We start from the raw sequence: 24,275 nt of genomic DNA, 5'->3' as shown, positions 1-24,275 counted from the left end.
TCCATCAAGGTTAAATACATGCCGTTACCGTGAAGCCAACGAAGTGCCCGTGCAGAGGAGATTTTCCAGAGGCTACGCTATGCAAACATTCTCAAACAGTTTTGTCCAAGGTTCCCTTTTAAACGGAGTGCTCCATTCTCTCCATCTGTAATTTCAGCTTTGAAAATACCCGGGGAAGTGTGGACCTTTTGAAATCAGCGCTGACTGACGGTCAGGAGAGCCGGGCTAACTTGCTGGTCGGGGCCTCAGGGGCCCCTCTCCAGGATGGAGCCTTAGTCCGGATTGCTCCTCCACAGTCCTGTGCAATCTAAATATCCACACGTGATGAAGAACAGCGGGGTGGTTATCCTGCGTTCTGAGGGAGAATGACTAGAAATTTCCAAATAATTCCGCAAAAATGCCTATTTTTCAGCTCCGAGTTGCAAAAGAAAAATTAATTTCCCAATGGTATGAAAATTCCCTAAGTATCATGTCTCCATTCTTGCCACATGAATATATAATTTCTACTACTGCTAAGCAGCACTGGCTCATCTGTGAAATGTTTCCAGATGCTTCTGCAGTTAGCTCTGTTGTATTTAAATTCTGTCCATTAAGTTTAATAAGATGTTCCCTCCTCCAACAAAATGTCTGGTGGAGAAAATAATTCCACTAACAAGGGATGACATGAAAGCCTCTCTGCGGGCAGGCTTCACATGCCCCTGTAGATGATTTATTTCCTCCTGCTAAATCATCCTCAACTTCTGCATCTCCACAGCCAGCTGTCCCAGGTACAAAAATGCCATGCAAAGGATGAACAAGGAACTCACCGTTCATCTGCCAGTCTGTTCCAGAACATTCTGTCATTTCCCTATGCACATAATGGTTTCTTATAAATGGGTCAAAGGATAACACTGACAACTAGTTCTAGATTTGTTTTCTAAATAAATCAAGAGAGATACCAATATTGTAGAGATCTCCATTCTCATCAAATTTATATAATGTTCAATGTGATTCCAATCTAAAGCCAACCAAGTCATTAATTTTTTTTGTAGCAACTGGCAAGATGTTTCCAAAATTAAAGATCCAAGAGTAACCAAGACAATCATGAAGAATGAAGGAGGTTACAATGCAACAACAAGAATTATGAAACCTGAGACACTGAAGTATTGGCTCAACAAGAGATAAACAGACAACTGGACATTTGATTTATGACAAAGGCTGCATTGAAGTTCTGTGCAGAAGTGAGGATCACTTATTCACTGTTCTGGGTGAATTTGATATCTAATAGACCTTCCAAAATATAACCCATCTCATATAATAAAAATAACTACTTCAATGTGGATGAGAAATACAAGTAGGAAAAGTAATAAAGTGAAGTTTCTAGAGGTAAAAAGTGTGCTATAATCATGATCTTGGTCAACATGCCTTAACCAGAGAAGAGAAAATACTACCACAGCAGGAAATGATAAATGACAAGAACGAACTTCCCAACACTACCCAGAGAGCAGAAAAGGGAAGGCACAGAGTGCGAGAGCTATTTATAATACACAAAGCCAACAAAATTCTCATACAGAACATGTAAAGACTGCCTGTCAATCAAAAAGAAAAAAGCAATTGACTCCTTTTTTTTAAGTGGCCAAAAGACTTATAGAGACATTTCACAAGGGAGAGCATGTGAATGTTCAAGAAACATATCAAAAGATATTGAAACTTCTCTTTCCTGACAGAGAGATGCAAATTAAAATCATGATTATACACCAAATGCATACCATAAAAGTTAATTCTAAGTTTGGGAAGGACTCGGAGGCATGTAACAATATTGAGTCTCTTAAATATAATGTTGAAAGAAGTTAGACTTGAAAGAGAAATATAGTCCTCCGTCCTGTCATAGGGTAAAGCATGTGTATGACTGTATTATGCAAACTCATGCAACTAAATTCACAAAGCTTATGAGAAAGACAGAGCTGGGACACAATGTTCAAAAGTTTTGCTCATGATACATTGAAAAATGGAGAACTCTAGTAAAAATAGGACAATTTACACAATTAAGAAATGCTTAGATGGGTATCGTGGGACATAACTATAATCCCAGCATCCTGGGAGGCTGAGACAGGAAGACTGCAAGTCCAAGCCCAACCTGGCAACTTAGATATATCCTATCTCAAAATAAAAAAAATTAAAAATGGGGTTGCAGATAAAGCTTAGTGTGGAGGCCCTGGGTTCAATTCCCAGTACTGAAAAAAAAAAAAAAGCATAAATACTGCAATAAACAGTGACTTATGTTGAAAAGACTTGAAGTACGCCTGTGGACATGGGCGGGAAAAGGGTGCAGCTTGGGAGCCACTGAGAAGTAGTGTAAGAGGTGTCACTCAGCCTCCTGGGGCTGGGACACTGGTTGTGGTGGGTGTGACTTGGGGAGTCCCTGAGCTCCAGCTGGGGTGGGCTGAGTTGCTGTGTGTTGTAGATTCCTCCTGGGCACCCTTGTTCAGTGGCCACAGTCTCCTGCACTCAGAGCTTCCTGAGAACAAACTGCGTCATCAGGTACTGAAACACATGATGCTCAGATTGTTCCCCAACGTATCAGTCAGGATGGAAATGTGCATTTCCAAAGCAAGCAGCCTAGCACAACCGACAATACCTTACTATTCTGCTTCAATAAAGTTCAAACGCAGGCAAAACTTATTTATGTTGTAGCTATCAGGAGACTGGCTACCCTGGGCTATAAGTAAAAGAGATCATAACAAGAGACTTCTAAAATACTGGTGACAGGCTAAATTCGTAAGTTCAACTTCTTAAAGTTCACGCTAAACACTTCAGATGTTAGTATTTTACTGTGCTTTTAAAGTTCAAAAAACTGGAGTGCTACTTTTTAAGGGTAAAATAAAATCTGTCTTTTGTAGGAAGTCTTCCAGGCTTTGTAGGACAAGTGACAGGACTTTTCGACTTCCCTAAAGGGACACTTAAATTCCTCTCCAGAACACACAAACACACACAAACACACACACACACACACGTGCGCTCACCCAGTACCCATATCACAACCTTCACAGCACTTGTCAAGTGACGTGCAGCAGCTGATCATTCCTACTCTGAGGAACAGAGGAAGAGGGTTCTTCATGGTCATGGTGCAGATGCAGACGCGGTCTGGACCAAAGCGCAGCATTTCTGTGGTGAGGTGCACTGAACTCCACCCTGAAGAAGGAACTGAACAACATGTGCTCCATTTCAGGCTCACCACTAAGAAGGTGGGCTGGCCAGGTCATTTAACTGAAGCCTAGTTCAGTTTCTACCACAGGACTAGAGTGCAAATGAAGATGCTTTGCGAACTACAGTGTGCCTTGGTACTGGTCAAGAGGTTCTGGGAGACATGAGCGCTGGAAATGACAACAAAATGTTTTGGTCAGAAAGGGTAGAAAGTCATAAGGCATTTGACAGCAAGTTTTGGCCTGAAAAGTGAGTACCAAACAATTGTATGCTGGGACAGAACTTTTACACCAAATTGGGCAAGTACTTAATTCAAGGAGTTTCAAAGCAGTTGAGCAGCCAGGTGAGACTGTCTATAGAGAGATGCTGGGGTGCTATAGCTGACTTGCTGTCAGGAGGCCATCACTGGAGTGGGACCTGGGAGGGTTCGTCTCCCTCCCTGGCTCCTCCCTTCTCTCTCTGCTTCCTGGCTACCAGAACATGAGCAGCTCTCCTCTAGCCCGGCCCTTCCACCGTGCCTCCCTCCTTGGAGCTGGCTGCTAATCAAGGACCAATCAATTCAACCACAATAAACCTCTGCTCCTTTGAGCTGCAGTCAAGTACTGAGTCTCAGTGATGAGGAAAGTGACTACGGTGGATATCGGTACCAGAGAAATGGGTCTTTCTTGTGTCTGTACCTGACTGTGGTTTAGAAGCCTTTGGAATTCGTTTGGGGGAGGGGTTTGGAGACGTTCATTGGAGAAGCCCTAGACAGCTGTAAGCTAAGCTTGATAGGAGATTCTGGTTGGTGCTCAGAAGACCAGAATGCTGATGGAAATGCAGATGGCTAAGAATGGGCCCTGGAGCTTTCAAATGGGAACAAGAATACCACTGGCAGTTGAACTCTAGGCTGTTTGTGTCATGCTCTGACAAAAAAAGTTGACTATATTTTGTTCAGGTTCTGAGATTCTGCAGAAGACTCAGATTAAAGGCAGCAGGCTAATTAACTTGGCAAAGGAAATTTCAAAACAGCCCCATGTTCAGCCCATCACGTGGCCATCATTTGCTTCTTTTAGTGAGATTTACACTGAGAAACAGGAGCAAAAAGCCCATTACAATTTTTAGTTTTGCCAGAAAGAATAAGCCTATAAAAATGGAGCAGAGAAAAGTTTGGCTGTTGGAAGATCATCATCAAAAAGAACATATATACCTTGTATCCAGACAATAAGAAGGGTGCCTTTAGGGTATCCCAGGAACCAACAAGACCTCATCTTTCACCCTGAAAAGTGAAACATTTTGCTTTAAGAGAGCCCTGCTTCATTCAGGGCCCCCTAGGAAAGAGTTTTCCAGAGTTCTGCCATCTAGGTACTCAGAGACCTCTGTAGTGATGATTCAAGGGGGCTTGGCTACTGACTGAGATGGTGGCAGACCCTGGCATCACCCACGTGGTGGTGGTCTTACAGACGTGCAGAGTACAAGAGTTTTGGAATCAAGGTGCTTCCACTGGGTTTCAGACGGCCTGTGAGGTCAAGCAGCGTTCCCTTGAGAGAGCAGTAAGTAAAGATGTGAGAGACAAGTCAAAAGTATGGAGGAGACCCCAGGAAGTTGGAAATGCCAGGACTGTGTAATATTGGGTGAAGAAAGAAGAAGACAGTGCACGAAGCCACTCCAAGAGAGGCCATGATAGCCACAACTGACAAAGCTATAGGGGTGGAGTTGCTCAAGCGTTTTGGAGTTCACATCTTTTCCCGGGTGCTGTACAAAAAATTAATATCTGCTCGCTGAGTTTCATTCTTACTTTGGTCCCACTGGTTTCTAGTGCCCTGTTCCTCCTATGTTTACCCTATGGCATTGTATGTTGGCAGTGTTTAACTTTCTTTTTTATTTTTAAAGGGCTCACAGCTAAGAGTTTGCCTTGAGTCTCAGAGCAGATTTCCAACTTGAAATTTTCAGCAATGCTGAAACTGTTAAGACTTTGGTGATTCTCAGAAATTTATTAAATGTATTTTTCATAAAGAGATACACATGAAGTTTTTTGGGGGGGGGGCCAGGAGCAAAATGTTATAGCTTATATCTAATGCCTCCTGACAGCCTCATGCATGCAGAGACTGGACTTGTGGAAGGTGACTGGGTTACAGGAATGCTACAGCTGACTTTCTGTTAGAAGATGGGGTTGACTCAGAGGTGCTATGACCTGGAAGGGTGTGTCCAGGCTCCTCCCTGCTTTCTCAGCTTCCTGGCTGCCAAGACACAAGCAGCTTCTCTCCACCTAGGCCCTTCTACCATGGAGCCAGCTGATCGTGGACTAAAACTTCAATCCAAATAAACCCTCCTTTGTGGATGTCAGGTATTGGGTCTCAGTGATGAGGAAAATGATGTAGACAAGGTGTGCTACAAGATGCTGCTGAGGACTTTCTGCTGTTTGAATTAGTTTAGTTAAGCCTCCTGCTCCCTTGTCTGCACATATTAATGTTTTGAATATCAAGATACCAAGTAAGCATGGCTGGCATTGGCCCAATGTTTTTGTAATTGGCACTGTATTTTTATGGTACGATGTGATATTTTAATACATGGAAGCAATGGATAATGACCAAATTAGGGTAATTTTATCACCTCAAACAGCAGAGGCTGGGAAGGGTAAAGAGAAGGGAGGGATGGTATGGATAGAGAAATGCATTCTATAGCAAAATAGGGGGACTTCTGTTAAGAAGAGCTTATCATGTATTTCAGAATAACTAGAGAGGATTCTGAATATGTTCATTACAGTATTTTTTAAAAAATACAGTCTCACGTAATTAGGGTTTATACAAAGGCATTTTGATGGAGATGAATTTAGCACCCTGATATACTCAAGTCTTCATCAGGAAAGGATTAAGCCTACACAGCATCCCAATGTATGTGCAGACCTAGGGACACTGTAAATCCTTCTGCTCAAGTAAAGACTTGGTTCTCTGTGTGCAGAGAAGAATTTTCACCATAGCTAACATCCTTCCCACCCTGCTCAGGCTCCAATCTGCTGTCTTCCTGAAGGCCCTCCCTGCTACCTCCAAAAATTCAAGTTGTTTTTCCTACCAAATGAGCAAATTGAGGAAAGGTGAAAGTCTGATACTACATGTATGCTTCTAAACCCAGATGCTGCTTATTTGGATAAATTTGTCTGGATTAACTTTGTCTCTGGATATATGAAAAGTTTCCCAGATGGTTTCATATCTCCTTCAAGAATCTCACAGCACATTAGATTCTACCCACTCAGCCCAGCAGGAGGGACCTGTACATAGAACAATGCCTAGATAACAGCTGCGGGCCAGCTATTCCAGGCTCAAAGAAATGGGCACTGCAGGGCACTAGCAGGGAAGTTAGAAGTTTCCTATACTGCTAACTAACGCAGCTATCACCAGACCAATTATGGCAGAGAATCTCTGGGTAATACAAGAACATTCAACTAAAGTAACTCGGAGTGGGGGGCTCTTTAAAATGCAAATCTCGAGTACTACCCCTGACCTACTAAGTCAGAATCGCTTAGAGGTAGGAGCACAGGTGTCTCCATTATAGATAATTTTTTTTTTTGTACCAGGGCTCAAACTCGGGACCTTGTGCTTATGAGGCAGGTGGCAGAACTACTGGGCTAAATCCCCGGCCCTCCTGAGTAATTCTGATGGACAATAAAGTTATGAGACAACTGTAACGGAGGCTGGACAAGAGAATAGCTGCCGTCCTGCTGCTGGCTGATGGCACAAAGGGGCGCGGTCTCATTAAAGAAGCTGTTTTAGATCAGGCCAAGCTTGAAATCATTCCACATTGTGTAAATAACGAGAAACACAGCAATGCAATATCAAGACCCACACAGAGGCACTGACAGGAGACAGAAGCAAGTGTCATACATACTTGACATTGAATTGTCACAGCAAATAAAACCAGAAAATGTCCTGCATGTCATTCTGAGGACTAAACAGAGGCAAGGGGTGGGCCAGGTGTTCCTGCCATTTCAGCAAGCCCTGGTTATGTTCCAACTCCTCACACCCCACTTCTGTGCATCCGTTTCTGGATGAATTGTTGAAAAGCCTTCCCCCAGAGAGCCTGGAACAGTCACCTTATGCTAAGATTGAAGCAGGAGACCACCAGATTGCAAAAGTAGTGTGATGGAAAGCAAGGGCTAGCATGGTTCTGAATCTTTCGCGGATGAGCAATGGATTTTTTTTCCTGATTGACAGAGGAGGAGGAAAAATGGGGCAGCATGAGCTGGGAGGATAAAAGGAAAGGGCGAGGATGAATGGACTGGTGGAAGTCAGAATGGACAGGCAGATCGGTGCACAGATGGGCAAGCTGGTGGGAGAGCACAGAGAAGGATCAGGACGGGTGCACTGCCGCCTAACCCCAAACTCCTGCAACAGGTTATTGAGCTACAAGTCACCACACAAATTACAGGATTATGTATAGAAATTATGGCCTCCTCTATGCACATTCACAGAGCTGTGCAACCACTAGTACAATACATTTAGAATACATTACCATTCTCAAAGAAGCAGCACCTATACATTAGCCATTACTCTTCAAACCCATATCCCCCGTCACTAGGTAACTGTAGTCTGCTTCGTGTCTGTACGGGTTTGTCTATTCTGCACATTTCACAAAAACAGAGCCACGTGACTGTGGCCCTTCCTGATCTGCTTCTTTCACGTAGCACGGTTTCCAGGTCCATCCCCGTCACTGTATGTGTCTACATTTCGATTATTAATATTCTACTGTTCATGTACTGCACATATTTATCCACAACTGATGGACATTTAGGTTGTTTCTAATTTTGCTATTAAACAAAATAATATGATGAACATTTTTTACAAGGTTTTCATGCTTGTTTGGACATGTTTTAATTTTTCTTGGACATATACCTAAAAGTGGAATTTCTAAGTCATACAGTATCTCAGTGCTTAACTTAAGGAACTGCCTGATTATATTCCAAATATCTGCTACCACTTTACAGTCCCATCAGCAGTGTACGAGAATTCCAATTTCCCCAAATGTTTATTCAGAGCCTTTGCCTATTTTAAATTTGGTTGTCTTTTTACTAATGACATATTCTAGACACAAGTTCCTTATGAGATGCATGATTTGCAGGAATATTCTCATATTCTGGTTATATTTCATTTTCTTGATGACATCTGTCTCAGTCACATCCTTGTCGTTGACACAAATACCAGACACCCACAATGTGAAGGAAGGTTTATGTTGGCTCCCAGCTTTAAGGGTTTCAGTCCACAGCTCGCTGAAGGAGGTAAGGGCCTGATGGAAGGGCCTGGGGGTAAAAAGCTACTCACATCACGGTGGCCGAGAAGCAGAAAGTGGAGGCAGAAGCTGGAAAGGGAGACAGGGTCTTCCAGCTCACACCTCCAGCTCACACCACACACTTAGCTCTGAACACCACAGTGGATTAATCCCGGAAATGCGATGCCCTCATGATCCAGTTGACTTCCACACGTATGAGAGTTTGCGGGCAGAGTCTAGATCCCACCTAGAATATGCTTTAAAGCGCTGAGGCTTTATTTTGATGGCATCTAATTGATAAAACCTTTTGTTAGTTCTACACAGCAAGACTCTGTGTTTATATGTGTGTGTGTGTGTGTGTGTGTGTGTGTGTGTGTGTATTTTTTTTTTTTTTAATTCTGAGACAACTTCATGCCAAGTTGCTAAATTGCCCAGGCTGGACTAATTTTCAAATTAATTTTATTGGTTTACTTTAGATACACAAAATGATTACATTCATCGTATTACATTTAAAGAAATAAAAGGCAAACCTAAAAATATTGTAAAATATGCAGCGAGAACACAAAACTACAATGGGACCTCAGTTCATGAACTTAACTCACTGCAGGATTCTGGAAAAGATGGCCATGGTTTGTTTCTCCCTGGATGCAGAGTTCACAAACAAAAACAAATTTTTCCAAACACTTCTGTTTGCAAACCAACTTGTTCATAAACAAAAGCATGTGTGAAGTGAGGTACCACTGCGTAAAGTGTTCCCCTTCTTGAGGGAAGCTGGCCTTGAAAAACAATATCGATCCAGGCACTACACTGAGCTTAGCACTACAGAGGGCCGTGCTTTGGCATTTTCCCGGGCACCTGCATCCCCTCCAACTCCAGGAGAACAGTAAGGATGGGGAGAGGTCTCCACTGGCCATTCTTTTTCCAAAGTTCAGAACTCATTCTAAGGTGAGCTACCAAGATAGAGAAACTGACCTAGAGTAGTAGGATTTCCCTCACAGGGACACAAATCTTCCAAATGCACACATTCTAAAGACCTAGCTGCTTCCCCAATATCTTCGCCGCGGGTTCTAAAGGTTTCTTTCCCATCTCTGCCGTCTCTGGTACCTGGCAGCCACACCTGGGCCTTGTCCATCCTCACACGGCCTCCCAACCACTCTCCCGCTTCCAGGACTGCGGACCCGCAAGTCGGATCCCGTCACCTGCACAGGAACTTCTAAAGCATGGGAGGCTCTCCAAAGCCGCGTCACCGGCCCCTCCCTGGGGACTAGGATGACTAACGTGCCCGGCCCTGGCAGGCATGGCACACACACTCCTCACTACACGGCCTTCTGGGCAGCCAGTGTCCAGAGGAGCACCCAGCCCATTCATGGACACCACCCCTTGGGCCCTCCTCTGAGCTGAGCAGCCCCAAGTGTCCCGAGCGTACAGTGCAGGGCCCCTGTGCTGCCCTATCCAGCCCCGATGGCACCTCCTCAGAAGGAAGGCAAAGGAGAAGACACATTCTAAGGCAAAGGCAGGCTGGAAGTTTGTCTTTGTTCTAAATCACCTTACGGGCGCACCCTGGACCCTTCACGTTTGTCCCAGAGCACTTAGCAAAGCACCACACGGCAAAGCACCGCAGCCCATCTGCGCGCACACCCACCTCGTCCACTGTACGCCACCCACCCCAGGACACTGACTCGCAGGGACCAGGGGCTCTCTCCTCCCGGTTTTCTCTGAGAATGGCTCTTAGCCTCACACCGATTCACCGGACCATGGTTCCCCCTTGTCCGGCTCAGTTCTTCCTACCAGCTGAGGTTCCCCCTATGTTTCTTATTTCCTTGCTGTATACTTGTGCTTCTTTTAGGAAAACCCTCCCCACGACAGCAGCTCTGTGCCCCAGGACAGAAGGTGTGACCACGCTCTAGCAATCTTGCTGGGGGAGCTGGGCTGGGATGAGGAAAATAATCAAGACCCCGGCTTCAAGGTGCGAGAACTGCTTATGGGCAACGGTGGACAGAACGGGATCTTCAAACAGGACCAGGAAAAATTCTGTTAGCAAAAAGTAATCTGATTCGTTCTAGCGTAGTGAGAAACGACGACTTCCTGAGAAACGGGTGGCCCTGTAGATAGGACTGTGCGTCCAGAAGGTGTCAGGCGCAGTTTGTCTGCAGCATCCTGGCCAGTCTTTCGGACTGACCGAAAACTCCGGAGGCAAATGGTGCCTCCTTCCACAGCAGCAGATGTGAGCCGAGTCCTCCTCACCTACCCGACTCAGAGTGCAACCAGCACAGCTGACGCTGACTCATCCACTCTCGAGGAAAAAATAAAGCAGGGAAAGGGAAGCCAGGTCTGCCAAAGGGAAACCCACTCCTCCGTCTCACACTCAGTGGCTTGGCCTCCCCGGCAGACCAGCGCCCTCTGCCCGCTACTCTCCAAGCAGGATGCATCCCTGGCTTAGCTTTTGAGAGTCTGCTTTCTTCTCCCCTAGGGGCTGACGTTACTTTTCTTAGGTACCTTCCCCTGGCCCGTGGAGAGTTCTAGCACCAAAGGAACACAATTACTTTTTAAGACAATATTTAAAAGAAAATTTACCAATAGCAAGTAAGTCTTCCTAGCTTTTTTCTTTATCCTTTTTTTCAAGGTGATAATAAATGCAACGAGGAAAGAAACATCCTGCATTTTGCTGCCTGGACCCAAAAAGGGACTCCACGGGGCAGCTGCCTGCATCTCTAGGCCCAGCAGCTGGAACATTAGTTACAGCAACCACAGGACAGCAAAGAGCAGAAAGTCAGCAGGCCGTGCTCCAGCTGGTGAGCCGGGAACAGCGGCGTTGGGCCAGGAGTGGGCTGGAAGCGGGGCGCTCTGCCTGCCCTCCTAGCCAGACACGGGGCAACACATACTTCCGGGCCAGTTACTCCTCGATGCTGCGTGCTGTATAAGGGACACCCTGGTTAGAGAAGGGTGCAGAAGGTGATCAGCACGAAGGAAGGTGCTGGAAGTTTGGCCTGGGTTGGTCTTTGGTGCTAGTCACTGACTCGGGCCTCATGCTGCTTACCAGGAATGCTAACCATGAGTCCACGCAGAGCACACGCCGGCGGCAACGCTCGGCTTAAAACCAAGCGGCCCGCACTTCCGCTCCGCCACCTTCTCCTGCCGAAGGACTCCTCTCTAAACTAACCCGGTTCACACGGAAGGATGGCGATCCCGGGGATTAGGCCACATTTCCTTGCTCCTCATCTTCCCGTGGACACCCTCGCTCTGGAGTCCCCTGCGACACGGCGGTGTCCGGAGAAGTGACTGCTGCCTTCCTCATTCCACCCTGCTACACACCTGGGTTGCAAAGTCTGACGACAGAGCCAGCCCCATGCAGAGCGTTGGACTGCAGCCCCCAACCGCCAGCCTTCCCACTGTCCTGGGTTGGTTTCCCAGGGCAGCTGCAACAAATTAACACAAACAGAATGCCTCAAAACAACAGGAAGGTGCTGTCTCCCAGTTCTGAGGGCGCAAATGGGAAATCGAAGAGTGGGCAGGGCCTAGCGCCTCCTTCCCCTCCTCCAGCTTCTGGCGGCCCTGGGTGCTCCTTGACGTGCATGGAGTCACACCGAGGTCCCTCCACTTCACACAGTCGCCTCCCCCGGGTTTCCCATCACTTTCCCTCTGTGTTTGTCTCTGAAGTTTGTGCACTCAGTGTCCCCTCTTCATAAGGGTGTTTGGATCGGGTCATAGTGGGTCAGGGTCTATCTTACAGACTTCACTGTGACTTGTAACTCTGTAAAGACCTTATTTCCAAGTAAGGTCACAGATTGAGGTTCTGGGCATTAGGACTTCAACATACATGTTTGGGAGACACGACTCACGCCTCGACGGGCCCTCTGCTGTGTTCACTCTGCAGACCAAGTCCTGCAGCAGCACCAGGACCAGGACCTCAGCTGGGGCTCCAACAAGGGTCAGTGGAAAGTGGCCCTGAGGAGGCTACAACGCCTGCCACCACAAGGCTCCTGCCACCAGAACCGGGATCGAGAGGTGCAGACAACACAGGAACGCTGCACTCCTCTCCTTCAAAACAGTGAAAAGAGTTTTCCTGTAGTCGTCACTGAATATTCACCAAAATAGCTGAGTGACTTAAATGGTACTCGTGACAGGTGACCAGAGCCCCACGTGGATTCCGCAGGCAAGGGGACATTAGCCGGAGTCTATAATGAGCTCATCTTTCGGGCAAAGCAAAGTGGCCCAGCCGGCCCGCGCAGCCGCCCTCTCCTGCGTTGCTAGCTCCACTCTGCAGGCTCCATCCTGGCCCCAGCACTCAGCACCTCCGCTCGTCCAGAGAACACCAGGGCGAGACGGTCTTCTCTTCCACGGCTTTCTCGGTCTGTGGGCGATTATCGTAGACACAAGGCTTGAGAGGCCTTGGATGCTAAGAGCCCAAAGAAGGAAACTGCAGCCTAAGAGGGGGTTTGCTGGGTGGGTAGGGAAAGTCCTCGAAGGGACGCAAACAAGCCAGGGCTGATCCAGCTGCAGGCTGAGGGTCTGCCACCCTCCAGCTGGTCCACAGGGCAGTCAGAACGTTAGACTGTCACTGGCAGCGACGACGAGGGATGGTCTGCAGTGAAAATGGAAGCGGCCTGTCATGATTTACGCCTCACAGAACAGAGACCAGGGAAAGCGTGCTAAGAACAGCCTGTAATCTCATCTGGTTTCGCTACTTCCTAGCTGTGCAATTCTGAACAGGCTGCCTTCTCTGAGCCTCAGCAGGATTAGCAGCACTGTGATGGTGTTTGCCCAAACTGCCTTGCAGGGCTGTTGGTGAGATAAACTCAATTAGTGAGTGAAAAATGACTTAATGAACAATATAGAGTTAAAACAGTAATGGTGGGTACCGTGTAGTTAGAGGACTCAGGAAAATGTGAAGAGCAGAGAGCCTAGGCGTGAATGCAGAGCAAAGTAAAGGAACACTTGACCATTAGCTGGGGCCAGGGCTCCACAGCCCATGCACACCACGGGGAAGATCAGCGTGATCGGCCTGAGTGAACGACACCCACACACCGGAGGGACTGTCACGTGCAGCTCCCAGGCTGTCCCTGTCCTTCCCTGGCCCAAAGAGCAAAGGAATCTAGATCTGTGCCGCTCACCCTTCACTAAAATCAAATCAAAATGGATCAAAGACTCATTAAAACCAAAACAGAAGCACTGAATCTGCTAGAAGATAAAGTCGGTCATATTCTTGAGCTCATACGTAGAGACAAGGACTCTGAACAGAAAGCCACTTGCACAGGAAATAAAAAATCAACAAATGGGATCGCATCAAATTAAAAGGTTTTCTGGAGAGCAAAGGAAACAACCAAAGTGAAGAGACAACCTACAGAATGGAAAAAAAATTCCAGCTACTCCTCAGAGGATTAATTTGTGTAATATATAAAGAACCCAAAAATATTAGACCTCCCAAAATAAAAGACCCAATAAAAAAATAGGCATCTGAAATGAATAGACACTACCCCAAAGAATACAAATGGCCAACGGTTACATAAGAAAGTACTTGGCATCTTTGGCCATTGGAGAAATGCAAGTTGAAACAACACAGAGATTCCATCTTACTCCAGAAGGAATGACTAATCGTGAACTCCAAAAAACAAACCAACAAACAAACTAAATGTTGGCCAGGCTGTAGGGGGAAAGAACCCTTCTGCCTGCTCAGTGGGAGGGTAAACTAGTGCAACCACAGTGGAAATCAGTATGGAGATTCTTAGAAAGCTAAAAATAGAAATTGTATTTGACCCAGCTATACTTCTCTGGGTATCTTCCAGAAAGAGTTAAAGCCATCACATTATGGCTTATGTAACATGACGTATTATCATATTGTAGGGATATATGCATAACCATTTTATAGCAGCACAACTCAGCTAAATCTCGGAAGCAGCCTACATGCCCATCAAAAATGAACTGAGAGAGAAAGTGTGGTATTTATACACAACGGAGCATTGCTCAGCCATAAAGAAGGATCCATTTGAGTCATTCACAGGAAGATAAATATACCTGATTCTACACTGCTGAGTGAAATAAACCAGATGCAGAAGACTAAATATTGCATGGCTTCTCTTATACGAGAAACCAAAAGCATAAATAATTTAGAGGTTAAATAAAATATAGATTCTAGGAAACTGGGAGGAAGACTTTGTGGAGATGGAAGGAGATCGGGGATGGGGGAAGACAGGAGGGAGAGGAAGGGAAGAGGAAATAAAAAGGATCAAAATGTAATATGCACACATACCAATTCCCATGATGAACATATTTATTATGTATCGTAAACATGCAAGAAGAAAAATATATTTATTTTAACCTAGGAAAAATCCACAAGGTGCAGGAGAGTCCATTTTGTTACACGGGAGGTGGAGAAAAACTCTGTACTGTAGGAAGAAGCAGGAGAGCGCCACTGTGGAGGAGATGACGGAAGAGGGGTGGCCGGGCAGAATCCTCTCACCTCCTCCTTCACAGCTCACCACCGGGGCTGCCCTCAGGGGACAGCTCTCCCCACCCCTACAAAGGCCCCACTGAGGCAGGCTGGAAGGACGGGAGGCACATTCTTTCCCTCCTGCTGTGTCAGCCTTGGCTGCACGGTGCTGCTGCCCCTCCATCAGAAGGCCGATTCTTTGAAGGTGTGACACAGTTGGGTGAAAGGAGGGCAGCAGAAGTGACAGCTGAAGCCAGGAAGGGCCTGATGTACTTTCCAGCTATCACACAAATGAGCATGGACAGGTGGACAGGCACTGACGGATAAGAAAGCAAGCAGGCCTCTTACCCAGAGCAGACCCAGGTCAGCCTCTTGCCCGCCCAGTTAGGCTCCAACCAGAAGCCTGGCCGAAGTTGGAGTCCAGCCCGGGATGGACCCACAGGTGAATTCCTGAGGCTTCCCGGCCAGTCAGCCTTCAGCTGGCAGAGGCTGCCGGGCCACTGAGTTTGGGAGGAGCTGATTATGCAGCATCTGCTGACTGAGAAATATTAGCCATCACCACGGTCCGGGGACAAGTAATACTTCCGTGGCTGTGGGTAGGGTGGCAGATGAAGAAGTCGGCACAGAGAGCAGCTGGGCCTCTCCCTGGCACAGCTGTGATCTCAGGCTGGGCTACAGGAGGACAGCAGGACTCGGCAGAGTGAGCAACATGAACAACTTTAAAGAGGCTGACTTTCGGATCCTCAAGCTCCACAGGCACCCACTGCTCCCGGGAAAGATCCTTTATCTCATTTCAGCCTCTGGGCCATCCCTGCCATACCCGAGGGAATTGCTCCCCACGGAAATCCCTCAAGGGACCTAGCCCAACTGGGTGTCCCCATGTACATACGACTGGGAGAGGGAAGACGGGGCAGTGACAGGTCAGGGACAAGGGAAAGTAGAGAGATTCCAAATACTGTATGTGACGCATCAGTAGAAACACAAAATTATTCCACTGGTACTTGACTGAGTATGTCTAAGGTACATGAGTCTTTCCCAGATGTTCTACATGAAAATATCTTAAAATGTGTCCATCTTCCATCAAGCCAATCAAGAAATCCTGGTGAGCAGGAAGATTTCAAATGACGTCGTAGATGACGATGTTTCGGTGTCTCTGGTCGAAAGCCCTTCTAGATGAGTCAGAAACCCTCAGTCTCGAGGTGACCCCAGGATCCTGCCGCCCGGGGGCTGCCCTCCTGCCTCCCAGGGTCTGCCAATAGCTTCAGGAAACCGATCCCCAAGATTCCTGGTGGCCACGTGGTGTAGGAAGAGGCCTCGCAGCACCCTAAACTCAGACCCTAAGGAAGGCTGGATTGGGTGAGCGTGTCCACGGCACACGGCCCGGCAGTGTGTGCTGGCTTCACAAGCTACAGGGCGGCAGGACGCTCCCACTCCTCAAACCCTCTAGAACTCTCAGAGGCTCCAGGGAGGAGGCAGAATCAGTGAGAGTGATGAGCACAGGAGAAGTGGAGCAAGATGAAGTGGTCACAAGGGGCGGCTTCTGAGTGCTGACATCTGCCCTCTGTCTTCTCTCATCAGCAGTCAAATTTTTACTACCAAGAGTTTAAGAAGATGCGAGGGGAATGAGTTTCTATTTAACCACAACTCTCTAAAACTGCTGGTGTGATGCTTCAGCTCAGCTTTAAATAAAATGCCTGTCCAGAACTATTCGAGTCAGGGGATGAATAAAGCATCTGGACAAGCTAGTAATCAGGGAGAAGATACACTTCCTCCTCTCAGCTAGAAACAGCGAGCAGATATGGAGGGTGTGGAGGTTCTGACCTGCATAAGGAAACTGCCAGCTGCCCCCTCACTGTAATCTGGAGAAAAAGAATCACACTTCTCCTGACCTAGAGATGGGTCAGTGTGGGAGCTGAGTGCTGAGCTGCTGAGGAGGTCTGCCAATGAGACTGGTAATCAGGGGAGGGAACCAGGCTCACCGGGGAGGAGCACTCAGCAGGAGAATGTCTGGAGGGCAGCGTGTCTCAGCCAAGTTTGGCCAGTGCAGAGCCCTCGATGTGGGGTCTGGGCCCCACCTCTCTGGAGGCATTTTCAGTTCTTCCTCTGCTTTTACAAACCCACCCTTCCTTGCACAGAAACAGACTTTCCAGAAGGAACACTATCCTTACCCAAACATTACACACCTTTCAGCCCTCTGAAGGCCAGATGTGTTCCCAGTGCATACACATCCCACTTGAGCGTCCTTTCTCCCTGCTCTCTTTGCCTTGTGGAAACAGCCCCACCAGGGTACTTAGGCTATGGTTGACCTATAGGGACTGGCTTTGCAGAGCTGAGCTTCAAGTCACAATGGTACTTGCAAACCACAGGGCAGCACTTCATCCAACTTGAGGAAATTAACTTTTGCTTCAGTGTTGAGCATTTGAGGTAGACAGGAAGAAGTCTCTATCCACACACGATTTTGAAAGATAAGAGGTTACATGGGAAGCACCAAGCACAACCCAGCACTGGCCCTCCCAGAGTGGGCAGAGTGGCAGGTGGGTCACACTCCTAGCCCTGACCTTCTCAGACCCACTAACATGTCTCAAGCAGCTTGAAGCAAATTTTAATGGTCAAATTTAGAGAGGCTTTAAAAGTCCTGATTCTCTGCTGAATTAACTGAACATTACTGCTCCAACCTCAGCAACACAGGTAACGTGATAAAAAATGTTACACTCAGGACACAGACAGTGCCTGGGTTTTCCACTTGGCATTCCTGCCTCTCACTTTCCTGAAGGACAGGGCAGGTGCCCAGGAGAAAGGGAAGGGCCCAGTGTAACAGTCTCATGCCTACCACCCAGACCATCCAGGACCAGGGCAGAGATTTTTATGGAGGTACGAGAGCAAACTCTGCAGCCCAGAACAAACAAGTCAACGGCTCAATTTAGCAAACTAAAGACACGGAGATACTGGCCTCAAGACAATCGCTCCAAGCTGAGAGTAACCTTCCAGGAACATCACTGCTGCTGGAAAAGGCTTCCTGAGAATTAGCAAGGCTGGATCTTCTAAGACATGTGCCTGTGCATATCCCATTAGCTGGGAGGTTTTGAAACTCTCAACAGGCCCTGTCCTTGGACACCTGCTCTGCCAGGACTCCTGAGACAGGATCTGTTCGACAGATGTGGTGCTGGTGGTCCTCCTGCTCATGGCAGCAGGTCCCAGTGCTCCAGGAATAGACAGAGGGGCCCCTCCCAGTGAGCCTGGAACCCACACACTAAGCCTAAATGCTCCCCACTTTCCACACGCATTCCTTACTCCACTGCATCTTCAAGCATGCAGAAATGGGTCTTGGAGCAATGAAAACTGAGCAAGTAACCAAAGGAAGAGGCCAGAGACTGACAGGCTGTCCAGGTCCAGGCTCAGTTCCCAGCAGTTATGTGTATAGATCAATAATTCCTTATCCAAAACCTTTGGATGCAGATTAATTTCAGAATTCATATTTTTTGACACCCTCATCACAGCCTGAAGAAGAATCCTATGGACTCAAATTTTTGGCAGCAAAACATGAATATTCACAACAATTTCCTACCAGTTCAAATTATTATAAGATGAAATCCAGGGTCTCCAGGAGCGGCGGCCTAGCAGCATTTAGTTTACTTCCTTCTAAGAGACAGCAAAATCCAGTCTGCCCAGGACAGAGGCTCCTGGCAGGAAACAGACAAGCGGGCAATAGCCAGAGCTGGGTGGACACCCTTGACTGAGAAGGCCCATGGGATGAACCAGCTGGAAGCCAAGCAAGTTCAGCTGGAGAATTCCTGATGCAGAAAATGACTTCCAAGCTGAGCTTCCCTGGCTTCAGGACCCAGAAGAAAAATGATTTCAATGTATTTAGGAAATCAGAGTCTGCAAGACTCTGCCTAAGTCCCCAGAGGACACAGTGTCCTGTCATAGGCCACAGAAGGATCCCCATGCAGCTGCAGAACAAACTTCTCACAGCCCCGATTACTGGTGCAAAGCAAGTCAGGCTGCAATCTTCCTGCCTTCCAGAAGCAGAAAGAACTCCTTTTAGCTGCTGCCTTTCTCTCTGCCCCCTTATTTGCCAGCAGGCCCCAGGTTGGCCTCTTGCCCTGTTCTCATTTCATTTCACACAGCTCTCTGCTCACGGGACCCACTACCATGGCCCCACCTGCGACACCTCTAATCTTCATGCCCTTGGCTGTCACACCTCAATCATCAGCCCACCTCTTCCCAACTCCAACTCATATTTTCATGGCCTCTTGGGCTGCTCAGCTGGCTACCATGTGCCTAAGACAACTGATGCGCACTGTGCCTATCCACTTGGGCCCCCCATCTCCTGACCTTGTACTTGGTTGGGCTGCTCATGTGGCAGGCTCTGGCCAATGCAGCATGAGCAGATATGTCACTTATTTCTGAAGTTTTATTGGTGAGTATGTAAGCCCCATGTTCTCCTCCTCCATGACACCAGAGCAAGATGGTGGAGAACCAAAAATGCACATTTTGAATCAAGGCTTAGAAAAAGTCAGTGGATTTATATTGAACTCTGAGAGAAAAACTTCAAAAGTGAAAACTGACTGATATTTTGGAGTGTCTGGTAGGGCAGCCAATGTTAATTACCCAAAACACACTGGCAATTTCCTACTTAATGTTCCAATTTAAATGCCACCACCTCTGGGACATCCATCTTCAGTGGGAAGCCAGTCATTCCATTCCACTGCCTGTGGCAACTTGCATTGCATCTGGCACAGCAATGGCCTCAGTCAACTGCCACATTTTTGTTTGCATGTTTGGCTCCCACATTTGGAAGCCAAGGGAGGCTTCCTTCCTTGCATGTTCAGTGCCTTGCCAATAGCCACCACCCAGTACCTAAGATTTACTGAAGCAAAAACCAGAGCCATCTTACTAGGTGGTGAGCAAACCTCAAAACAGCATTTTCCCCAGAGCCACAGCGAGGACGGTAATGGGTGAGGTTCTGTGGGAGGAGGCAAGAAAAGTAAAAGACACCATCTCCTCCTCTGTCTTTAGAGCCTTTGCAGCCATTATCTCCCATTTGCACTGAAGGACAGCTTCCACTTAAAAGGCATACAGTCTTCTCAGGAGCTATCAGCTGAAACATTGCTCAGAAAGCAAAGACTGTTAGTAACAAGACTGAAGTAGATCAGCTCTTCTGAGGCCGAGCTGAGATTCATGAGCTGGCAATCAGGAACCGTGCAGCTGCACTGGGGTTATTTCTGGCATGAAAGAGCTGCAGCAAAAGCACGGTGGCTTCTCAGGGACCCAGATGTGAAGATAATAAGCCAGCTGTGTGGAACCTCATCAGCACTGCTCAGCAAAGCTTCTCAAAACCCAGAGCACAACACCATATCACTGGTCAGAGAAATGGGGCAGGGGGATCTTCTTTCAAAACAGAATTGGCCTCAGTAATGGGCACTGTGAGCAGCTCCATGTCTCCCAAGTCCTTGAAGAAAGCAATGTCTCTCTTAGTCCCAGCCCAAAGGAAATTGTGATCAGTTATTATGACACCATTTGTACAACTCCACATACTAGCATTTTACCTGCTGAGGGGGTGGCTTTGCCATGGGCCTTGAGTCAGTTCACTACATGTGTACATTACATGTAGGTGGACAGCTAGTTTTTAGGCACGGATATCCACAAGAGCTGTGGCAAACACAGGGACCAGGCTCACAGTCTCAGGGGAGCACACTGGGGCTTCGAGGCATAATTCCAGGAGGATGTTTGGGGCAGTAAGGGAACAAAATTAGACTCCTGCTGGAGGTGGGGTCTAGAAACAGTAGGAAGAAAAGTAAAAAGAGTTGGGATAAGCTCAAGAGAGTTGGGATGGTGCATTTAAAGTATCAAAGATAGGAGGTACATCAAAAACAGGGAAACAAAGTCAGAGATACACAGGAAATTGCTTCTGGCTAACATTTCTAGGTCACACACTTAGCATACAACACTGAGCAACTCTCCCACATCCCATCTGTGATACAAAATGTACATGTGGAGAACAAGATATTGAGTGCATACAGCACTGTCTGGCAACTCACCTTGCACAAAGATCCTGTCCCAGTAGGTTCTCCCAACCTGAATGCCCCCAAGGAACACCAGGTTGAACAGGATCAGCATCGAGGTAGAGCAAGATGCTAGGGCAGCATGCAGCCGGCGGCGAGCTTGTGGGGAGAGGTGTCGGGCCTATGAGGAAAATGGCAAGAAGGAACTCATCACAAGAGTGGAAGAAATAGGGCCCAAGGCATCTCATGCCAGCCCAAAGTATCTCTTTCCAGCCCTGCACTAGGTCACTACTGAAATGGCGTTCATGACTTGTATCACTGCAGCAAGTTCATCTTGGTCTAAGGGCTGTGCCTGTGACATTACCTCCTCCTCCCACATCACATAATGCAACTACCATAGCCAGTTAAGACAGCAGGAGGTGAGGGCGATCTGGTTGGGAAATCTGTTACCCCACTGATCTCCAGGGTTGACATAGCTGATCTGGCAGAAAAGGATGACCGCCCCTGATAGAGGAGGACTTGTTCTCCTTGTATATAGTAGCTGTGCTCCCCTGCTAGAACCTCCAAAGCTGCTCTTAAGACTTAACAACACTCACACTTGCCCTTTGAGACAATTCCACATGTCTTCTGCATGTAAATCTATGTGTCCCCTGTGATGACTAGGTAAAAGCAGCTCCATGTCAAGATCAGAACAATCAGAGGTGAAGGACAGACTGATCATCTGGGCCAGTAAACTTGAGGCTTGGGAGCAAGCCCACTAAACCTGCTGGACTACTAGGAGGGATCCCACAATGAGGGTTCAGGAGAATCAGCATGAGCCACCCTGCTGCTGGACTCAAACTCAGGACAGACATTGCCCTGACAGCACATAGAGTCACATCTGGGAACAGTGGTAATTCCAACGCCAGAAGCACTGAAGGCTGGAGGAATGTTTTCCAACAATCATGATAAAGGATACTGTTCCTCCCTCCCCTCCACTCTACTTTCAATATTTCTTCAGGGATCTCATAAAGCAAACAAAGCCTTTATTCTTCATCACTGACCATGCTGGTGGCTCCTCTAAGGTGATGTCACCACTTAATGTCTGCAGCATGTGAACTCTCGGCATGCCCCTGGGACTGTGCCTTCAGAATGAAAAAATCATTGTACAGCACTGCAGCCCCAACTAAATCCAATGGCACAGAGAGGAGAGGGAATGGTAGGGCCAGAATACCCCCCAGCACCCTAGATACCTCTGAGGTCACTCACATCCTCACATCCGCTCTTCTCCAAATCACAAACTGAATTCCAAGTGGTCCACTGGCAGCAGACTCTGTAGTCTACAGCAGGCAAAGAGGACTGAACCAGAGGCTGAGTCCATGCTGGGAAGTGTGCTTATTTCTGGGACCGAGCTATGAATCACCTGTGACCACTCTTTCAGAAATGTGAGTTTCTCCTGAAGCTTTGTGGAGGTTTCAATCTAGAGAAAGGAGATCCTGCCCCTAACTTTTCCTCTCCTGCCAGCTCCAGGGCTGTTCTGTATACTCAGATCTACCTGCATCATGCATCTCTCCACCATGGTTCTCTCCTCCAAACCCACCCTAGAGTATGCTGTTATAGCCACCAAATCTGAGTGTGGCCTCCTCATGGGGAAGCTGAGAAGCAGAACAGCTGGGTGTGACCCAGAACGCCCTTCAGGGCTGCTGTCATGTCCTACTGGAGGCTGAGTTGTCTCACTGCTCCAAGATGCCATGAGGGAAACACACCAGGGAAGAGCAGGTAAGAGATAGCTACATGGTATAAACTGGAGAGAAAGAGTCCAGCTCATTATTCAGCACTCTTTACCTCTGAGAATAAGGAGACATTTGCTTAGCAGTTTCTGCATTTGAAATCAGAGGGAGATATTTTCTGGGTTTTGCTGACTCAATTAGCAGTCACTGGGGAGGCAGGATGAGCGGCAGTCAGAAGATAGGGGAAAATAATTCAAAATACTAACTCAAGAAACTGAGTTGGAGATTTCTAGGAAGATGACAGAGTGATGAACAGCAAAGAAATAGCCCCTTCAAGATTTGGTGTCCAGTGCTAGAATATAGCAACACAAGGAGAAGAAGGAGGGATTGCATTCCTCAGACCCAGTAAGGACCCGAAGCAAGAAGTGAAGCCCCAAGGAGAGTGAAGAAGGAGACCTCAAAGCCAAAGAAGAAGATAGCAAGTGGTGCTTACTTCCTGGGCCCTGACACCTGCACAGTAACTACTGATGACCCCAGAGGTCTCTATGTAAAAAACATACCAGTGGAATGGAGCAGTGGATGCAGTGAACTGCAGTAGCTGGTGAGTTATTTGGGTTCAGATGTACCTCAGAAAGAGGACAAATGGCCCTCAGAACTCAGAGCAGCTGTAGGCTGGCTTCATCTTGCAGCTCCCAGGGTCGGGGTGAGGCACAGACAAGGTCAAGTTGGTAGGAGGATAAGGAGGTGAGTTCAAGCCAGCAAGAGGCACACAGTAGTCTTACAGTCTGAACAAGTTAGGTTCCAGCCTCACAGCCAGAAACTAGCCTGAACTTTAGCGGAACTAAAGGTGCAAGCATGCTGGGATTATCCACTACCCTGCTGTAAATCTATGGCTGGCTGGCTGGGATTAATCAACACAGATCTGGGCTCTGTCTGCCCACTCTGTCTATCAGTGACAGCAGAGGTATGCCCTGAAGTGGACATTTTTTCCTTCTTTTCTTTTTTGATTTTTTAAAAAAAATATGAGTGTGAACATTGTTTCTAGTTTGTTGTTGTTATTGTTCTATTCTGTTCTTGTTTTTATTTCTTCCTTTTCTCTTTCCCTCCTGTCTTTTTCATCAGTTTTCCAAAGCTTGGGTAATCTTCCTTTGTCTTATAGCCTTGTTTCTAATCTCTTCTTCTGTTTCTCTACATTTCCCCCCTATAGCCTTTAACCCCCTCATCTCACCTCAAGTAAATTGACTATATGAGGGCATATTTATTATATACAATTTTCTGCTTTTAGATTTTATCATATAACCATAAACTTCATGCATATGGTTAAAGGTGACAAATTAATAGTTACAATAGTTTGTCATTTTCTAGGCTGTGTTTGATGCTATTGTTATTACTGATTGTAACTACTGTAGCCAAGGTGACATAATTGTTCTAGGTAGATATTTTTCCAGGTATGCCAAGACTGAGATTACTTGAGGTCATAAACAATACTACAGGCCAGTGTCAAAGACCCAGGGGCTAAGCCAAATAGACAGCTATTTCTCATTCCCAATAAAATGAAGAGGTAAGATCTTGCAAGAGACTCAAACCCCAAAAGTCAGCTACAGCTGGAAGACATGTCTGAGACATAGTCATTTCCTAAGGGTTTTCAATACTACCAAAAAACTACCTGCCATAAGCAACTTGCAAGCATTGACCCATACATTAAACTAA

General features: G+C 47.0%; 1 protein-coding gene across 1 annotated transcript in view; it reads right to left on the bottom strand.

The window, feature by feature from the left end:
* The window catches only part of Hhat (hedgehog acyltransferase), a 255,752-nt gene that overhangs the window by 16,161 nt on the left and 215,316 nt on the right, over nucleotides 1-24,275 (bottom strand). The window contains exon 11 of the mRNA XM_033762250.1: nucleotides 20,893-21,037. Coding sequence (XP_033618141.1) covers nucleotides 20,893-21,037 — 145 coding nt within the window. The remainder of the gene's footprint in view (nucleotides 1-20,892; nucleotides 21,038-24,275) is intronic.

This window comes from Fukomys damarensis, unplaced genomic scaffold (assembly GCF_012274545.1).
Source record: "Fukomys damarensis isolate Sample0158 unplaced genomic scaffold, DMR_v1.0_HiC HiC_scaffold_11, whole genome shotgun sequence".
In the NCBI taxonomy this organism is placed as follows: domain Eukaryota; kingdom Metazoa; phylum Chordata; class Mammalia; order Rodentia; family Bathyergidae; genus Fukomys; species Fukomys damarensis.
Note: the sequence above shows the minus strand (reverse complement) of the source record. Positions and strands in the feature narration are given on the sequence as shown.